We start from the raw sequence: 17,113 nt of genomic DNA, 5'->3' as shown, positions 1-17,113 counted from the left end.
GGAACGTACACCTTGAAAGAGAGGGAAATGGCAATTTATTTAAAATAGTGAAACTGAAGAAGGCTCATAGCTCACCCGGCCCCTCCTGCACCCTTTTCTGCATTCCATCCAGAAGTCTACAACTGATTTGTTGTTATACCCAATCTAAAAACAACAAATTCTTAAGAGTAGCCCTCTCTTTTTTCATTGGCTGGACACTTCAAAGAGGTCACAAGCAGCTCAGCAGAGGTCAATGCCTGGGAAACAAAGGCCAGATAATGTCACATGACCTCACCAAGGGGACTGCAGCTGTGAACAGATTCTGTGGTGGGCTAATGTTTTCCAGACACCTTTGCTGGGAGCAGTTTGTGTGTGTCTGTCTCTCTCTCTCTCTCTCTCTCTCTCTGTGTGTGTGTGTAAGAATCATCCTAACCAAATGCTGACTTTTTCTCCTTAAGCCTTGGCAGCCCAAAGCAGCTCAAGACAATGAATTTTAAAAGCCACACATTCTAACAAAAACACATTTTCTCTTTCATTTTAACAACAGAAAAACCAGCAATGTTTCACTCAAATCTTGCTGCGGGTGGCAAGTTTTTTTCATGTATTTGTTTCTTTAAAAAAAAAAAAGGTCTTACTCAGCTAGACCTAAGCATGCCTCTTTCCTCTTTCTAGCAGCATACTGGCTGGAAATGACAGGGGTTGAATTCCAACACAGTATCTCCATTTTCTAGCTATCTCCATCTCAAGGAAGATCCCTGAAGGACTGCGATGACAAGAGCTAGTAGGGTTTACAATGAAAGTTAGCAAGAAACCATTCTCCAAGCAAACGTCCATTTTACCTCAACATACATCCTCTGCCATGCTTCCAGGATCGCAGCCGCCTTGTCCTCATTCCAGTTGATGTGCGAAACATAGTCGTAACCCTTGAAATGTTCATACATTTGCTTTGGAGTCATTAGCTGAAACATGGTCTGTAAAGCCTGAGCACTGCAAGAAAGAATGGGGGGCTTAGAAGGAGAAAGGGGCAACCAGAGTCTCCCCCTCCAAAAAGAAAAAAAAAACCTGGTTTCACTGCACGGTGTCACCAAATGCACAATCTTTGCTTACGGGATGGGAATGATCTTTGCTGGGTTTGGAGGTCTGTTCTTATGAGCAGCAGAAAGCCATTTCTTCAATTTTTTTTTGTAATTGCTCTACACATTTTATTTGACTAAGAATCATTTTGGTGCTGTTTAAAATGGAGGGGGAAATCTAAGTTATAAACTGGGGGTGTCCAGGCTTGGCAGCCTTAAGACTTGTGGACTTTAACTCCCAGAATTCCCCAGCCAGCATCGCTGGCTGGGGAATTCTGGGAGTTGAAGTCCACTGGTCTTAAAGTTGTCACGGTCAGACATTCCTGTTATAAAACCTCTTTATCTTCTTATATCTTGATGTAAAAAAAACTGATCCTATCATAGATGTAAAGCGGATGCAGAGACATTGGAATATAAAAAGCCTATGAGCTACCGTCCGGTTTCTGTTAAAGGGCTGATCTGATTCAGTCTTCTTATGTCTAATCTCGCTGTATAATTTAAATAAGGCACCATTCACAAAGTAGCAGGACCTACAGAGGAGTCGCACCTATCAAGGAGATGGTTGGGATGGCAAACTATCTGAAGAAAATGGAAGTCTTAAAAGTGAAGGGTTTTTTTCAAGAAGCATACAAAGTACACAATTTAACACAGTTGCAGCAAATGGGATCCTTCCATATGCAGTAGGATCCAACAGAAGTTTCTATCACTGAACAGGATTCTCATCTTCGGTCCAAAAAGCGGGGGGATGGGTGATCCTTCGTAATAGCATGTGATGTGACACGGAGGAGAAGTCACCTCCATCCTATTCCAGAGACCAAAATCTCCAATGGATCATATAATCATCAGTCACCAAAAAAGATAACCGTGGGCTACACAGGTATCATGACCTCTACATAGGTATCATGACCTCTTAACATACAAGTGGAAAAAGAGTAAAACTACTAGAGCTCAAATGGGAGATACAGTTTGCTGAAATTTAAATCATATGCTGCATGGTTTTTCTTCTTCTTTGCATTATATGTACTAAGGAGGGCTTCTTCAATTTTAATATTTTTTATTGAACATTATCCCCACTATCTCATAAACAAAAATGCATTATATAGGTATAATAAATAGTGGTACTCTCACTGAGAGTCAGTTTGGTATGTTATTATTGTTATCCTTGGGATGGTGACATTGTTTGATGAGTAGCAGTTTTTTTTCCTTTCGAGAACGGGCATCAGAATTTCATTGTAATGTGTGCCATTGTGTATACAGAAAAATGACAATAAAGTTCATCTTATCTAACTAAGGCGTCAAGCTAAAAACTAGGAGACGGTGAGTTCTAATCCTGCCTTGGGCACAAAGTCAGCTAGATGACCTTTGGCCAGTCAGGAAAAGGAGGCAATGGCAAACTATGTCTGAAAAACCTTGCCAAGAAAACCGCAGGGATTTGTCCAGGCAATCTCCAAGAACTGGATATGATTGAATGGAAGAAAAAAGAATTCTCACATTACCGACAGTAAATTTTTCACTCAAAAGAAAACAACAGTTGGATTTACACTTCACATTAAGCCATGGTTTCTTTAAAGCAAGATCCGTTGACTAAGAACAGTTGGCTATAGGCCACGACATATGGAACAAAATAGCTAGGTTGTCACAAGAGTTTAAACCAGTGTTTCTCAACCTTGACAATTTTAAGGCATGTGGACTTCAACTCCCAGAATTCCACAGCCAGCAATGCTGGCTGTGGAATTCTGGGAGTTGAAGTCCACATGCCTTAAAATTGTCAAGGTTGAGAAACACTGGTTTAAGCCAAGACCATCCAAACCATAGTGCACCCTAGAGGTGTGTAGACCCAAACCAGGCAGGAATTACTGGATTAGGAGTGCTTACCTGACAAGTTTCCCCCCAGTACCATTTTTAACAGTGCCACCAATAATCAGTTCTTCTTGCCAATGCATGTATTTTTTTGACAGCCCATAGCATCCACCGCTTAAAGCAAGGGCGACATCAAGAGGCTGGAAATATTAAAAAAAAAAAAGTGTTACAGAATCAAAGACAGGAAAGTTCACATTTTTGGAGGATCACTGATGCCACTTTGGATACCCCCTGAAGGTAAGTTTTCTGATATGTATAAATCCTGCAAATCCTGCTCTGGTTGCAAACTCTGAAAGGGGCGGGGAGAGAGTAAGAATGTTCTTTATGGAAGTATTTTCATGCTTCCAGGATTGATTCTGGCAGATGTAGCTTTGGATTTTCTCTCAGGTTGATAACTGTACGTTTTTATCTTTTTCAGGGTGGTTTTACCTCTAAGTAGAGAGAAGTAGTTGCCTTAGATCAGGGGTCTTCAAACTTGGCCCTTTTATGACTTGAGGACTGCAACTCCCAGAATTCCTCAGCCAGCATGCCTGGCTGAGGAATTCTGGGAGTTGAAGTCCACAAGTCATAAAAGGGCCAAGTCTGAAGACCCCTGCCTTAGGTAGTAGATTTTGGTTGTCATGAAAAGCTAGCAAAGGTTGATTTAGTCTGTTCTTGTACTTTTATTGCTAAAGATGTAGCATTTGAGGGATTTTTTTTTTATTCATGTGGCACAACAACATGATTATTTGGGCTATCTGCAGACTGTATGAAAGGAAGCCATTTATTTTTCTAACTTAGGCAGCAAATAAACTTCAGCTGCCTTGAGCTATCCCTGGAAAACTTATTAAGCGACAACAACAACAATAATAAAAGCAGAGAATCAAGAGAAGAAAAAAGGAAAGTTCACTCCAGCAACACAGTAAAATCTTTATAGAGAAGTCACTCATATCCTGTCTACTTCCTCTCTACCACTGAAGGAGCTCCAAACTATGGACATGTTGAATTTTTCTATTTTGTTTTAATTATAAAGTTTGCACAAAGATAATACATTTATTTTTAAAAACAAGTATAGCATAGTCCATTAAATAAATATCTCAACAAACAAAATAGGCCGTTACTTCCATTTGAGTGTTTAATTTCTTTTAATATAAATTTAAATGGTACAATAAATATTTGTTTTATTAAGAAAACAGCTACTCATATTATATACCATAATGCTGGGTGGCTTACAGCAACAACAACAGAATCACATCAGAAACAATTTTAGAAAATGAATTAAAAAAACAGTGCTTGGTATCCTAAAGCAACACCCCTCAATACTTCAGACTCCCTTAATCTCAGTGTTTGAGGGAATTTCAAAAACTAGAATAAATTTCTTTAGCTGACCTGGAATAAAATGCAAATATACCAATTACAGATATTTGTATAATAATAATAATAATAATAATAATAATAATAATAATAATAATAATAATAATAGTAGTAGTAGTAGTAGTAGTAGTAGTAAAGTTGGAAGGGACCTTGGAGGTCATCTAGTTCAACCCCCTGCTCAGGCAGGAAACCCGATACCATTTCGGACAAATGGCTGTCCAGTCTCTTCTTAAAAACCTCCAGTGTTGGAGCATTCACCGCTTCTGGAGGCAGGTTTTTCCACTGGTTAATTGTTCTAACTGTCAGGAAGTTTCTCCTTAGTTCTAGGTTGCTTCTCTCCTTGATTAGTTGCCATCCGTTGCTTCTTGTCCTGCCTTCAGGCGCCTTGGAAAACAGCTTGACACCCTCTTCTTTGTGGCAGCCCCTGAGATATTGGAGCACTGCTATCATGTCCTCCCTCGTCCTTCTCTTTGTAATAAAAAAGATGCTCTTTTGGAAACTTGTTAACTACAAAAGTTTCCATTCTTTGATACTACAGCATTTATATATAGAACCTGATTGGTAGCAATTTGTTCAGTCACATCTATCATTTAACATTCATGAGTATTTAGCAGCTTTGCAAATCTAACTGCATTAATATTCCAATATCCCTTTCTCTGCAGTACAAAATTTAGAACATAATATATTATATATATCATTTCAAAGCTATTGTTTGTTCTTCAGTCCTTGAAGCTTGTTCGTTAAATTAGAAATAAGTAGGTCTCTTGGTCTGGAACTCCTGCTAAGCAAACCATACAAATGATCATAGTTTCCATTTTATTGCCTTATTTTCTTCTGTTAGCAGAACAATTCAAGTCGGTGTGACCAACCATCATTTTACCAACCAGAATTCTGAACTTAAAGCTGTATAAGAGGCTCAAATACTGCTATCCTGAAACTGCATCATATTGTTGACAATGATTTTATGATATGGAATTACAATCTGCTTTGTCAGCACATTTTTCTCCTTTGGCTGATAGAAAAGAAGAATTAACTTACTTTGGTTGAATTTTTGTTGGGGGCGGTTATAGGACAGTCAGGATCATCAGGGTTTAGGCAAGGCCGATCCATATATCCATGGCCAACTTCTGCCCTATTCAGCATCTCCTCCCAAGTATCTACTTGGGAGTTTATCTTCTTCAGCTCTTCCAAGAATTCTAAGGGGTCAAAGTTGGTCCACTGCAAATGGGGTTTTCCTCTGTCCCATGAAGAGAAAAATGAAAAGGTATCGAGAGTTGCCAGACTTTTTGTAAATATTTATTTACTGCTTCCTCACTCCGACTCACATTCATATTTTTTTTTAAAACAAAGTTCACTGACATGTGCATAATAATATTTAAAACATTGCCACAAGATTTGTCATGGAAAAAGTTGCTGAAAATTCTTATCTTAAAGCTGGTTTTTAACCCACAAAATTTCTTCTTCACATGAGCATCACATCCATGCCTAAGTCAGTGCTAGTAAACAGAGACTCTTCAATCTAATGATTTGAGGGGATTTTAGAGGCTGTAGTTAAGTCTTTATTCTTACCTCAACTATTACATTGTGCCCCTGTTTATTCATTTATTGAATTGAGATAATCAAATAAGCAAGAAAATTAGTATCTGAACTAGTATCTTAAGTATAAATTTTAGATGAATAATTTAGTAACTAAATGATGACTCAGAAAAAATAAGGAATTCAGCAATCGTAAATATAGGAAATGTTCAAGTATCAGAGAAAAGTTCATATGATATTAAAAAATGTCTTTCTTTAAAATATTTGCCATGTATTAATCAAAAACATGCACAAAGAAAATTATAAGCATTGTGCTCCTTCAGACATGGTAAACTTTTTTATAAACTCCTGAGCCTCTGCTACTATTTTTTTTTCATTTCCACTTTTGATTTTGTGATGTTGCCAGACCATAAAGGCTTTTGCCTGACTTTTTTCTGGTTCAGACCACTGTATCTGCTTAACCAGGCTAAAGATATTATTCAGACTCTCCCAACCAGAAAACACAAGCGCCTTCATTGTCCCGTTTTTAAAAGTCCACACTGAAAGTTAAGCAATAGCCATTGCATGTTGCCTTTACAGAGACAGACAAGCCAGGGCAAAAATTTTGTACCATATAAACAAGCTATGCAATTAACCTAAATGAATTTAAACTTTTTAAAATATAGAACATGTTGAAAGTAACAATATCCAAAAGAGAGACTTCATGCCACTTAAAGGCCCAACAAAGAAAACTTAGCTTCTGCTCAAGTTTTCTATTACAGGGTTAATTGAAAGAAGCAATTTTCATGTTTTTATTTTACAAGTATTGTTAGTCCAACTGCTGCCATTATACTTTTCACTGTACTTTTATTTCCTCAAATATAGTCACCAATAACCATCATATAACAGTGAGAACGTTGCCTTTGGGAAATGAAAAAAACTATGAAGTTAATTGGGACCCTTGCCTTTTCTATCATAAGCATATGTTGATAGCAGAGTACAAACATTGAAAGAACCAAAGCAAAAAAAATATTAAATATTCAAATTACTGACTCTTTCTGTGGTCCTGCGATTCTGCTCAAAATTTGGTGACAAACCAGTGACTAACCGGTAGGATTTCTGCTGTTGTTTTAAGCAATGAAAATGTTCTGATAAGACTAATATTCCAATTCTTCTTAAATAAAAGTATTGAAGCCAGAAAATTGGAGGAAGAATCAATAATTCAATCCAATCCCCTGAAAATGTCACAGCAATTATTACCATATTCCCCCACAGCTTAAAGCAGGGGTTCTAACCTTGACAACTTTGTGGACTTCAAGTCACAGAATTTTCTAGCCAGCCATGAATTCCAAGAATTGAAGTCTACAAGTCTTAAAGTTGCCAAGGTTGGGCATCCCTGGCTTATCGCAACTCATCTCCAAAAGACAACCTATTTTGGCAATGGAAGGGAACTACTCGCCATGGCAACTCAATGCAACCAGCTCACCGCCTCCAGCTTGCCATTGCCAAGTCACCTCTGCCAATTCACTGCCGCCAAGGGGTTGCAGGACAACTACATATGGTTCTCAAGCTTTGGGTCGCGACCCCATTTGGGGTCGAACGACCATTTTACGGGGGTCGCCAAACAACGCGATCCGCCATTTTTTTCCCTCAGGGGCGCCACCACACATGGGGGCCTCCGCGCATGGGGGTGCCGCCGCACATGGGGGCGCCGCCGCACATGGGGGCGCATCCTTATGACCGGGGTCACCGTATAAAAAGGTTGAGAACCACTGGTCTAGAACTTGATGCGGTAGTGGCAGGGTGTGTGAAAATGGGATGTCCCCTGGCCACCACTACCTCCCCGCTGCCCACCCCACCCACTGCACCATCCCTGGCCTCTTCAGCCCAGAGCTCAGTGTGGTAATGGCAGCGGGTGTGTGTGAAAATGGTAAGCCCCTGCCGCTGTTGCCACTCTGCACTCTGCCCGCCCACCCACTCACTCAACCACTCAGCTCTCTCTCCAGCTGTGAGTTGTCTCCGCAATGAGTTGACTATGTGGAGTTGTCCTGTGGCGACCTGGTGGTGGTGGCATGTTGGCAGAGGCAACTTGTGGTGGCGAGCTGGCAGCAGTGAATTGGCCTGTACCGAGTTGTCCTAGACCCTTTTGGCAAAGGTACCCACTGGGAATGGGAGAAGGGAGCAACATTCCATGCATAATGAAAAATATCCAAATTGCGTATTTGTACCACCACTATGTTATGATAACTTTATAATACACTTTGATGTGATCATGGCTTCTGCAGGATCTTTGCATTATGCAAGAAGGATTTGCTTTCCTGCAAAGAACTGTAACCAAGTTCACTCAATTGCTCTCCTTATAGATCTTTTCCATCAAGGAGGGAAATCAGAGGGATCAAATTATAGCAAATGTCCTTTTGTCATAACAGAAACATTCTAAAATATGATGGAAGTTGCCAGAAGACACAGTAATTGATTTGGGGGGTTCTCTTGTAATAGGGCAAAGACCATTTTTTTGGTCATTATTTAGTGAATGCACGAAACGAAAGAAACTGTTGTATAGATAGATGTGAAAAACAAGCAGGTCATATACCAATGATGGACACCACTGTCACATACACTTCAACTCATGCAAAACTCAGGACCTGTTATTGTAATTTCTCAGATGTTCAGTACTCTCATGACCGAGGTCACTGAAGGTCCTCCAAACCTTTTCAAAACACATTGTTTAAAATGTTTTACTCTCAGTGAAAGTCGATACTGAGATGCTTATGTCAGTATCAATTCTAACTGCAAATGAAATATGAATCTAGTTCAAATACCTAAAGCCAAGGATATCCAAGGGACCAGATCTGGGTAAGGGAAAGTGTCAAAAAACCAAGATGGCAGCTGCAGCAGTGTAATCAATGTCCTGCCCTTTTACATATATTGTGAGATGCATATAAAAATGTAATATAACTTCAATCATATGATTGTGGCTGCCATCTTAGGTTTTGTTTTTGTTTTTTTGCCTTACAACCTCCAACTTCCAATCCATATTAAATCATTGAGAGTCTGAGCACATTTTGTGTTCAGTCCAACATCAGAATAAACACTAGCTAAGTGAAGCCCCACTAAACTGGTAAAAAAAAATAGAAATCAACACACATTACTCACGGTAGATATGCAGTCCCAGACTGTAATTTTGCGCCCTCCCAGAAGCAGTCCAGTGGTGTGATAATTAAACAAGGGTAAAGGTGTTCTATAATCTGTAAAAGAAACAGAAAAAAAAAACCCTCAAACTATTGTTATACATCTCGGGGAAATATACGGTACATAAAAATGCATGAGTGCAAGTTTGGTCTAGTGGTTAAGGCACCAGACTAGAAAACAGGAGAGCATGAATTCAAATCCTGTCTTAGCCATGAAAGCCAGCTGAGTGACTTGGGACCAGTTCTTCTCTCTCAGCCCAACTCACCTCACAGGATTGTTGCCTTTGAGTTATTTGTAAAAATAATAAAAGGCAGGTTATAAATAAATAAAAATGTAATAAATATGTTGTCTCTACCTTGTCCATGTAACCTGTTTCTGTGATGGGTTCCCCTGATTTGTGACATAAATGTTCCAATTTCCATTGTCTGCAAAAATGAAGAGCAAATTACATTAACAAATGGCCATAAGTTGAGGACTACCTCTATTTTCAAAGGGGTTTTTTTGTCATTCTTAGGATATGCTGCTGTTTGAATTAAATTAGTTCACCTTTATGGGTATAATCACCTTATGACAGTAATAATAGTTAGATTTTGATGGCGTGCTGGTCCTTTTAGCCTCTTGTATTGAGGATCCTTCCTGTTTCTAACCATGCAATTCAAATTTCTCAGAAACCACCAGGCAAGATTAATGGAAATTGAATTTGCAATATTGTAGGTCAGCCTTTGCCAAACTGGTACACTCCAGACGTGAGCTACATCTCATGTCTGCTAAAGAGCATTAGAACTTTGGCACATCTGGAGGGTATTAGGCCGCAGAACGGTGCTGTAGAGAAAATGCCCATTCTCTTTACCACTTGGTGAATGCAAAGGACTCCCTGCTGCGTTGAACCCTTCCCGTATGTCAGGGTAAATTTATGCTGAACGTTTATCTACATTGGATCAAAAACAGTTTTGAACTTTGCAAAACAAACTCACTGTAAGATCCCTTCAAGATAAGTTGAAATTTGTGCTTTAATACTAGCTTAAACCATTGTTTAATATTACTGACTCCCACAACTGGGACCTGTTTGTACTAGATATGTCAGCAACCCAACACAGTCCGAAGTTATACTTTGGATGCGTTATGCCAAAAAGAAAAGATTATTTTTTTAACTTAATAGCTGAAAGCACAATGGTTTCAAGCACTGTAAACTATGATGAACATCGAGAGATGTGGCTAAATCAAGATTTTCCCCAGGTCCCAGTTGCCAAAAGAAACAGGGTCACAGGCAGTGGGGCTCAACAAAATCGAGAGGGTAGTGGAAACCATATGAAAGTTGCCATGTTGATGTTTTTTTAACGGCTCCTGAACTGAAAAATTAAGGCCGAACCATGCAAATATTATAAGGAGTTCTTGACTTACAACAGTTCATTTACTGTCTGTTCAAAGTTACATCGGCATTGAAAAAAGTGACTTATGACTGTTTTTCACACTTATGAGCGTTGCAGCATCTCCATGGTCACGTGATCGAAATGCAGATACTTGGCAACTGACTCGTATTTATGAGGGTTGCAGTATCCTGGGGTCACCTTTTGCCACCTTTTCCAGATTCACTTAACAACAGTATTACTAACTTAACAGCTGCATTCATTCACTTTAACAACTGTGCCAAGAAAGGTCATAAAGCAGGGCAAAAGTCACTTAACAAATGTCTCGCTTAGCAACAAAAATCTGCGGCTCAATTGGGGTCATAAGTTGAGGACTAGCTCTCCAGAAAAACTAGTAACTTTGCAAATGTTGAAAAGCAAATGTTCAAGGAAACACTGTTCTTACAATAAAAGAAACTTCTAGGGAGCCTCTGAATTTCTTCTGAATGAGTTCTGATTCACACGTTACTGCAGAAAATGACCAGGTTGGAGCAAATCATTCCCACAACTGCTCTGAGATTTGAAGGAGGGAAAGAGCTTTCCATCTTACCTGTTGTACATATATACATGTATCTTGCTGGCTTGTAGTGCAGAATCAAGGTGCTGTCTGAGCGCTTCTGTTGTTAGTACATTAGCAGTCTCTTCTTGTGGTGTCTGAATCATCAGTTGAGGATTAAACATGGCCTCTTCTCCAATCTTTTGCCGTGTGTAACTTAACTCCCGACTCACTCGCCCACCAACTGACAGACAAATATTTACAATTTGGGATTAGCCAGCAAGAATGGACTCTTTATACACATTCTAAAAGCTCGCAGGCTCACCAATAAATTTTCCCATATGCATGGAATAGTTTATTGTCTATTAAGAGCTGAAGCAACTTTAAAGAGAGCTAATTTTGTGTGCAGTGCAAAAAAAGCCACATACATTTTCCTTACGTTAAAAAAAAAAGTTCCCGTACTGCAAAGTCCAAGTCACAAGTCCATTTGTGCTAAACACATGCATTTTCAGTATCATATCAAAAATTCCACACGTACAAAGTTTGTTAAAAAATAATAATAATAAAATAAATCCTTTTTCCTTTCAGACCAGACCAAATATTTCTATGTTACAATTTCTTACACTTGTATAAACAGTCTGCTGCAATGGCACATTTCAAGATAAATGGCTTCAATTTACACTCTTCTCCTAAATAATTTGGCAAAAGCAGAAAGGAAATAAACGCAGCTAGGAGGAAAAGAGTAAATGAACATTAGTATATCCTGCTGCTGCTACTTAAAATATAAAAATACTATTAAGTGAAGGTCACTTAAAAGTGCAGATTCAGAGGACAGTCAACTTACATTTAGTAAACTACCGAGAGAATCTAGAATTTCTGTAGTGAACTTTAGCATATCAGAATATGGATTTCATGACAAATTAAATGGCAATAAACCTGAGAAGACAGCTTCCCAACCTGGTTGCCCTCCAAAAGCATGGACTTCAATATCCAGAATTCTCAGCAATGGCCATACTAAGTGCGCTTTGAAGCCTTGCGGCTTCATGATCATTGTCAAAGTAACATTTCAGGTCTTGAAGACATATAAATAGGTCTTCTCTTTTAAATTTTTGTAAACATATAGGGACTTATATTGTCCTCGACTAATGACCGTTCATTAAATGATGGTTCAAAGTTACGACAGCCTGAGAAAAAGTGGCTTATGACCTGTGGTCACGCGAGTACAAGACACAGTTGCAGCATCTTGCAGTCACTTGATTGTGATTTGCAACCTTCCCAGTTGTTTTCCGACAAACAAAGTCAATTGGGGAAACTGGATTCACTCAATGGCTGCGGGATTCACTTAACAACAGCAGTAAAATAGTAGTAAATTCAGGTCTGGTCACATAATCACTCACTAAATGACCACATCACTTAGTGACCAAAGTTCCAGTTCCAGTTGTGGTGGTAAGTCGACTATCTGCACTTCATCTATCACAGTCTTCATTAAACCTCTGTTTTTCACAGATGTGTTCAAATTGACAAAACACGAATTATTTCAAGAGCATTTTTAACCATGAATTTTTAAAATGGTTTATCCTTTAAACACTGCTGTATGCACAATCTCCTAGAGCAGTGATGGCGAACCTTTTAGAGATCGAGTGCCCAAAAGCCGCCCCCCCGCTCCTGCTCCACTCCCCTGCCCTTGCTCCGCCTCTGTCCGCCCCCTGCCCTGCCCGCCCACAGGACCACCCATCGCCTCCATGGCCACTGCAGATTGCCCAGGTGGCCCTGCAGCGCCATGGCAGCCATGCCCTCCGCCCACACCCCGGAACATCATCTGCATGCAACGGGGCACGAGGGCGGAGTCTTGTCCCGGCTGCCATGTCCTTGGCTGCGCTGCTCCGTGTGAGCTGTGCCTGGGGGTGACTCTCCTCCAGGGGGGCTGCTGGTGAGGACGGGCCGCAGGGGAGGCGGGGCTGGGGCGACAGCGCAAGTGCCCACAGAGAGGGCTCCGAGTGCCGCCTCTGGCACGCGTGCCATAGGTTCCCCACTACTGTCCTAGAGGAACATGGAGTCACCTCGGGCTTGTGAGAAATCAATTTACACATGTGTTATCTTTTCAGTTTGTTTCCTGATACACTAACAAGGCCTTCAGCCCAACCCATCTTCTTGCTATTATCAGTATTTCATTTATTTCCTTTATTCTGGGTGACCACATGGTATGCCATGTAAATTGTATGCTACACAGACTGAAGTGCACTCAGCCTTGCACTACTTCTAGAATTCTAACTAGTTTCAAAGTCTACATACAAGACTAGGCAGAGGGAACACAGCAGTACATCTGCCTTAGAGTGGAACTGGTGAATTGTACCTCTTTTGGGGGTGTATTGTGGCATATGACATAGATTAAGAGGGGAACAATGATGGTAAACAGCATGATCCTGCTTCCCCCCCCCAAAAAAAAGTTAATGTATGACAGAAGTAGCTTTTTAGGCTATTTCCAAAGAACAAGATGAACAAATGTAGAATTGTGAACAATTGCAGAATTAATTTCTTGAAAAAAAAAAGAAAAAAGAATACAGGTAGTCCTCAACTTACAATTGAGCCCAAACTTTATGTTGCAAAGCGAGAAATAAGTGAGTTTTGCCCCATTTTAGGACTTTTCTTGTCACATTTGTTAACTGAACCACTGCAGTTGTCAACTTAGTAACATGGTTCTTAAGAGAATCTGGCTTCCCCATTGACTCCTGCTTGTCAGAAGGTCGCAAAAGGGGGTCAAGGGACCCTGGGACACTGCAACTGTCATAAATATGAGCCAGTTGTCAAGCATCTGAATGTAAATCACAGGACCATGGGGATGCTGCAAGGGTTGTAAGTGTGAAAAGTGGTCATAAGTCACTTTTTTCAATGCTGTTGTAACTGAACGGTCACTAAACAAACTGCTGTAAGTCAAGGGCTGCCTGTAAAACCCAAGGCAATAATAAGAATTAGCGACTGCAATGCAATGAATTGTAAAAGTATTTTTTTTCTAACAACTGCAACTTCTGCCTCTAAATACCCTGGGCTCATGTTTTAGACACAGCAAATAAGAACATGAATTACTCAATCTTCTCATTTGTGCAATTGCCACTAATTATTTTGATATTTGGAAATATTTAGTGAAATTATTGTTAAACTACAATCTTGTAAAAAGCTCTAATTGAATTTCAAATGAACGTAGAATTTCATGACTGCTTTGAATGAAAACAATATTCCAAATTGCAAAGAAACTATATATGTATACATGTGGTCATAGATAAACGTAATGTGTCAATGTGTCATAATTTCATTTATGAAGACAGAATGCAAAATTTGCATTATACAAATCAATCAAAATATTGCAGAAATGTCAAGTTTGATTTTAAACCCCATTTCAAAAAAATTGGACTTCCCAGCAAATAATGTCCAATTTTATTTTACAATGTGTAGAATAAACAACCTGTAGATTCAAATAACACTTATTACCATTTTGTATGTAAAATACATGCTCTGCCATCCATACTCAAGTTCATAAACAATTTTATTTCTGGACTCATCAGAATTTCTAACTTATTTCAACTAAGAGGACTAATCTATGTATGCCAAAGGACAGCATTATAAGTGGCCAACTGTTTAATATCAATGGCCATGATTGCCCGACTCAGGATGCTGTCAAACTCTATTAATCTCACTTAACAAGGCAAATTCAAACAAGCAGCATTATAAGAAGAAAAGTGGACTTTTCCAACCTTGCATAAAGCCAAAGAGAAAATAATAATAATAAATCAATAGATGGGAATAAAGCTTTTAGAAGTCTAAGGAAATTATGTTAACAGCAGATCTTTTAGTACTGATCAGTTATGAATAAAATTAAATCTGGCAACTTATTTTGAGATACATTAACCGCTTCAACGTATTTCAAAAACATTATATTCAGATGGCAGTTTAAAAAGTAACCTTTCATAAGATGTAAGAAGTGGAGAAAAGAAAAGAGGCACAGGAGAAATTCATTCCACAGACATCATCTCCAAAATTCAAACATGTCCCAAACCTTATCATTAAGAAGGAAAAATGTCACAATCGTAATACTACTTTTGTAAACGTCTTATTTAAGTACCAAACCAACATCATATCTTTGACTAGGCCAGGGGTAGGCAACCTTGGCTCTTTTATGACTCATGGACTTCAACTCCCAGAATTCCTGAGCTAGCACAGGTAGCTCAGGAATTCTGGGAGTTGAAGACCACGAGTCATAAAAGAGCCAAGGTTGCCAACTCCTGGTCTAGGACACCCGTTTGTAGAGAAAGGGCCAGATTAATACATTAAAAATAATTGCAGGTCACAAGGAATAGCTAGTATGCCAATCAGTTGTTTGGGGGCTAGCAGAGTAGTGGCAGCAATGGAGTTGGCAGTGTTAATAAGGCTTGGAGGTGCTCTTCAGTGTGTCTTTGGGGGTGGAAGTGACAGTAAAAATCAAGGTGACAATGGCAGATCTTTCCTAGGGATGCCATTGTTTGGTGGCAGTGAAATGATTATTTTTCCAAAACACTGGTACCCTGTGAGCTTGTATGTTGTGCAGGTTTGCCTCAGTACTAAAGGAATGTCAGACTGGTTTCTGAAAATGAAAGGAACTAGTCTATAGATTAATATCTAATTCTACTCATATTTTTATTTATCTATGGTTAGAGACTGCCCAGCTCTGTTGTAAAACAACTCATATTTAACTTAGTACTATAAATTTATCAGTCTTCCTGGATATAGCATAACGATGTGTTTTCCCCTCTCAAATTTCCATGGCAAATGAATTCTTTGAAGCAAAAGTTGCACTTTTGTGCAACTATGCTCCATGTTGTAACAAATACAAAACAATGCCATAAAATGGCATGAAAACCAATGCCCTATGTCAAAATCATTTAGGTAATTTTCTGTGTAGAACATACAAAAACAAAAACCTTCCATTTCTTTCCTTTTTCTTCTACTTTGACAGTCAAAGTGACAAGCACATGTCTTTAAACGTTGCATGCGTTATATGTAACAATGTCCATCTTTCAAATATTTTTGAGCATAATTTCAGCCAGCACTGTACTGCAACACATCAAAAATGAGGTCTTCCCTTATGGGTGATGTGCCTGTCTAGATCTCAGGTTTGGCATCAGTGACAAGCCCAAGTTAGATGAGGTTGTAGCCAGGAGATTCTGATGGCGCCAAATTTCATGTGTGGTTATCTTTCAACAACCATACATGAAGGTTCATTGGAGAAATTGAGTTATAGAGATAAATTGGGATTACACCTCTGTTGTAATGCCTTTACTACAGTATGGAGGTATCCATTGCAAGCAGTGGATTTTCCCAGGGTTATAGCAGTTTTCTTTGCCGTGGCAACCATGGTCCTAGACCATTCAGAGCTGAACATATGTAGGAAAGAACATACTAGATCTGATTATTGTCTTGAGGCAGACTTTTGATACCATTAATCATGATATCTTTTCTGATTCCTTCCAAGGAAAGGGGTTTATCTGTTTTGTGGTACTTCTCACTTACCTAAAAAAGCCATCAGAATTGGCAGCATTATAGGGAGCTATAGGACTTTCTGCTTTCTCAACTCTTATTTAACATCCATATGAAGCCACTGGGTGATCTGTTCAATCAATATGGACAGGTATCATCAGTATGTAGACAATATGCAACTTTACATCTCAGCCCTAGGCCAGGCAGGTACTGCTCTGATCCTGCAGCCTATTAGGATCTGGATAGAGAAGAACAATTTGACTAAATCCCAGCAAGATAGAGCAGAGAAATTTGAGCTTTGATTCTAAGATGGGATCATGCTCCCCCAACAGAACTGGCTTGAAATATAGAGGTCATCCCTTCATTCACAATTTGCTTCAATCACAATTTAATCATGTCTCACTTGGACAATTATACATAGTTCAAATAGAGCTGGCTCTATAAGAACAAGTGGAAAGTCCAAATGATGTGGCTCTAGTAGTCATGAGCACATCTTGATTTGCCCATGTAACATCACAACCTCAAGATCTGTCCTGGTTGCCAGTTAAATTCTGGGTACAATTCAAGGCAATACCTGACTTTTAAAAACCCTTACACGGTTTGGGATCTTGGTACATTTGAGACTATATACTTTCAATTGTATCTGCCTGTCTGGCCTAGGGCTGAGATGTAAAGTTGCATATTGTCTGCATACTGATGATACCTGTCCATATTGATTGAACAGATCACCC

The 17,113-nt window shown here is 39.3% G+C and overlaps 1 protein-coding gene across 6 annotated transcripts in view; it reads right to left on the bottom strand.

Annotated features, from left to right (window-relative positions):
• The window catches only part of PTCH1 (patched 1), a 120,704-nt gene that overhangs the window by 49,965 nt on the left and 53,626 nt on the right, over positions 1-17,113 (bottom strand). For 4 of the 6 annotated variants that reach the window (XR_005556775.1, XM_039343873.1, XM_039343871.1 and 1 more), the window contains exons 3-8: positions 10,929-11,118; positions 9,328-9,397; positions 8,937-9,028; positions 5,304-5,502; positions 2,928-3,052; positions 819-966 (exon numbers count right to left, since the gene is read on the bottom strand). Coding sequence is in view for 5 of the 6 variants with exons in the window: in XM_039343873.1 (XP_039199807.1) it covers positions 819-966; positions 2,928-3,052; positions 5,304-5,502; positions 8,937-9,028; positions 9,328-9,397; positions 10,929-11,118 (824 nt within the window). In the remaining variant the exon portion in view is untranslated. Of the gene's footprint in view, positions 1-818; positions 967-2,927; positions 3,053-4,758; positions 5,044-5,303; positions 5,503-8,927; positions 9,029-9,327; positions 9,398-10,928; positions 11,119-17,113 lie in introns of those variants that run through there. The other 2 variants (XM_039343875.1, XM_039343876.1) reach the window with 2 other exon arrangements.

Source organism: Crotalus tigris, unplaced genomic scaffold (assembly GCF_016545835.1).
Source record: "Crotalus tigris isolate CLP2741 ecotype Arizona unplaced genomic scaffold, ASM1654583v1 scf7180000017881.257975618366:2651188, whole genome shotgun sequence".
Taxonomy (NCBI): domain Eukaryota; kingdom Metazoa; phylum Chordata; class Lepidosauria; order Squamata; family Viperidae; genus Crotalus; species Crotalus tigris.
The sequence above is the reverse complement of the archived record's forward strand: the minus strand, read 5'-3'. Positions and strand labels throughout refer to the sequence as shown.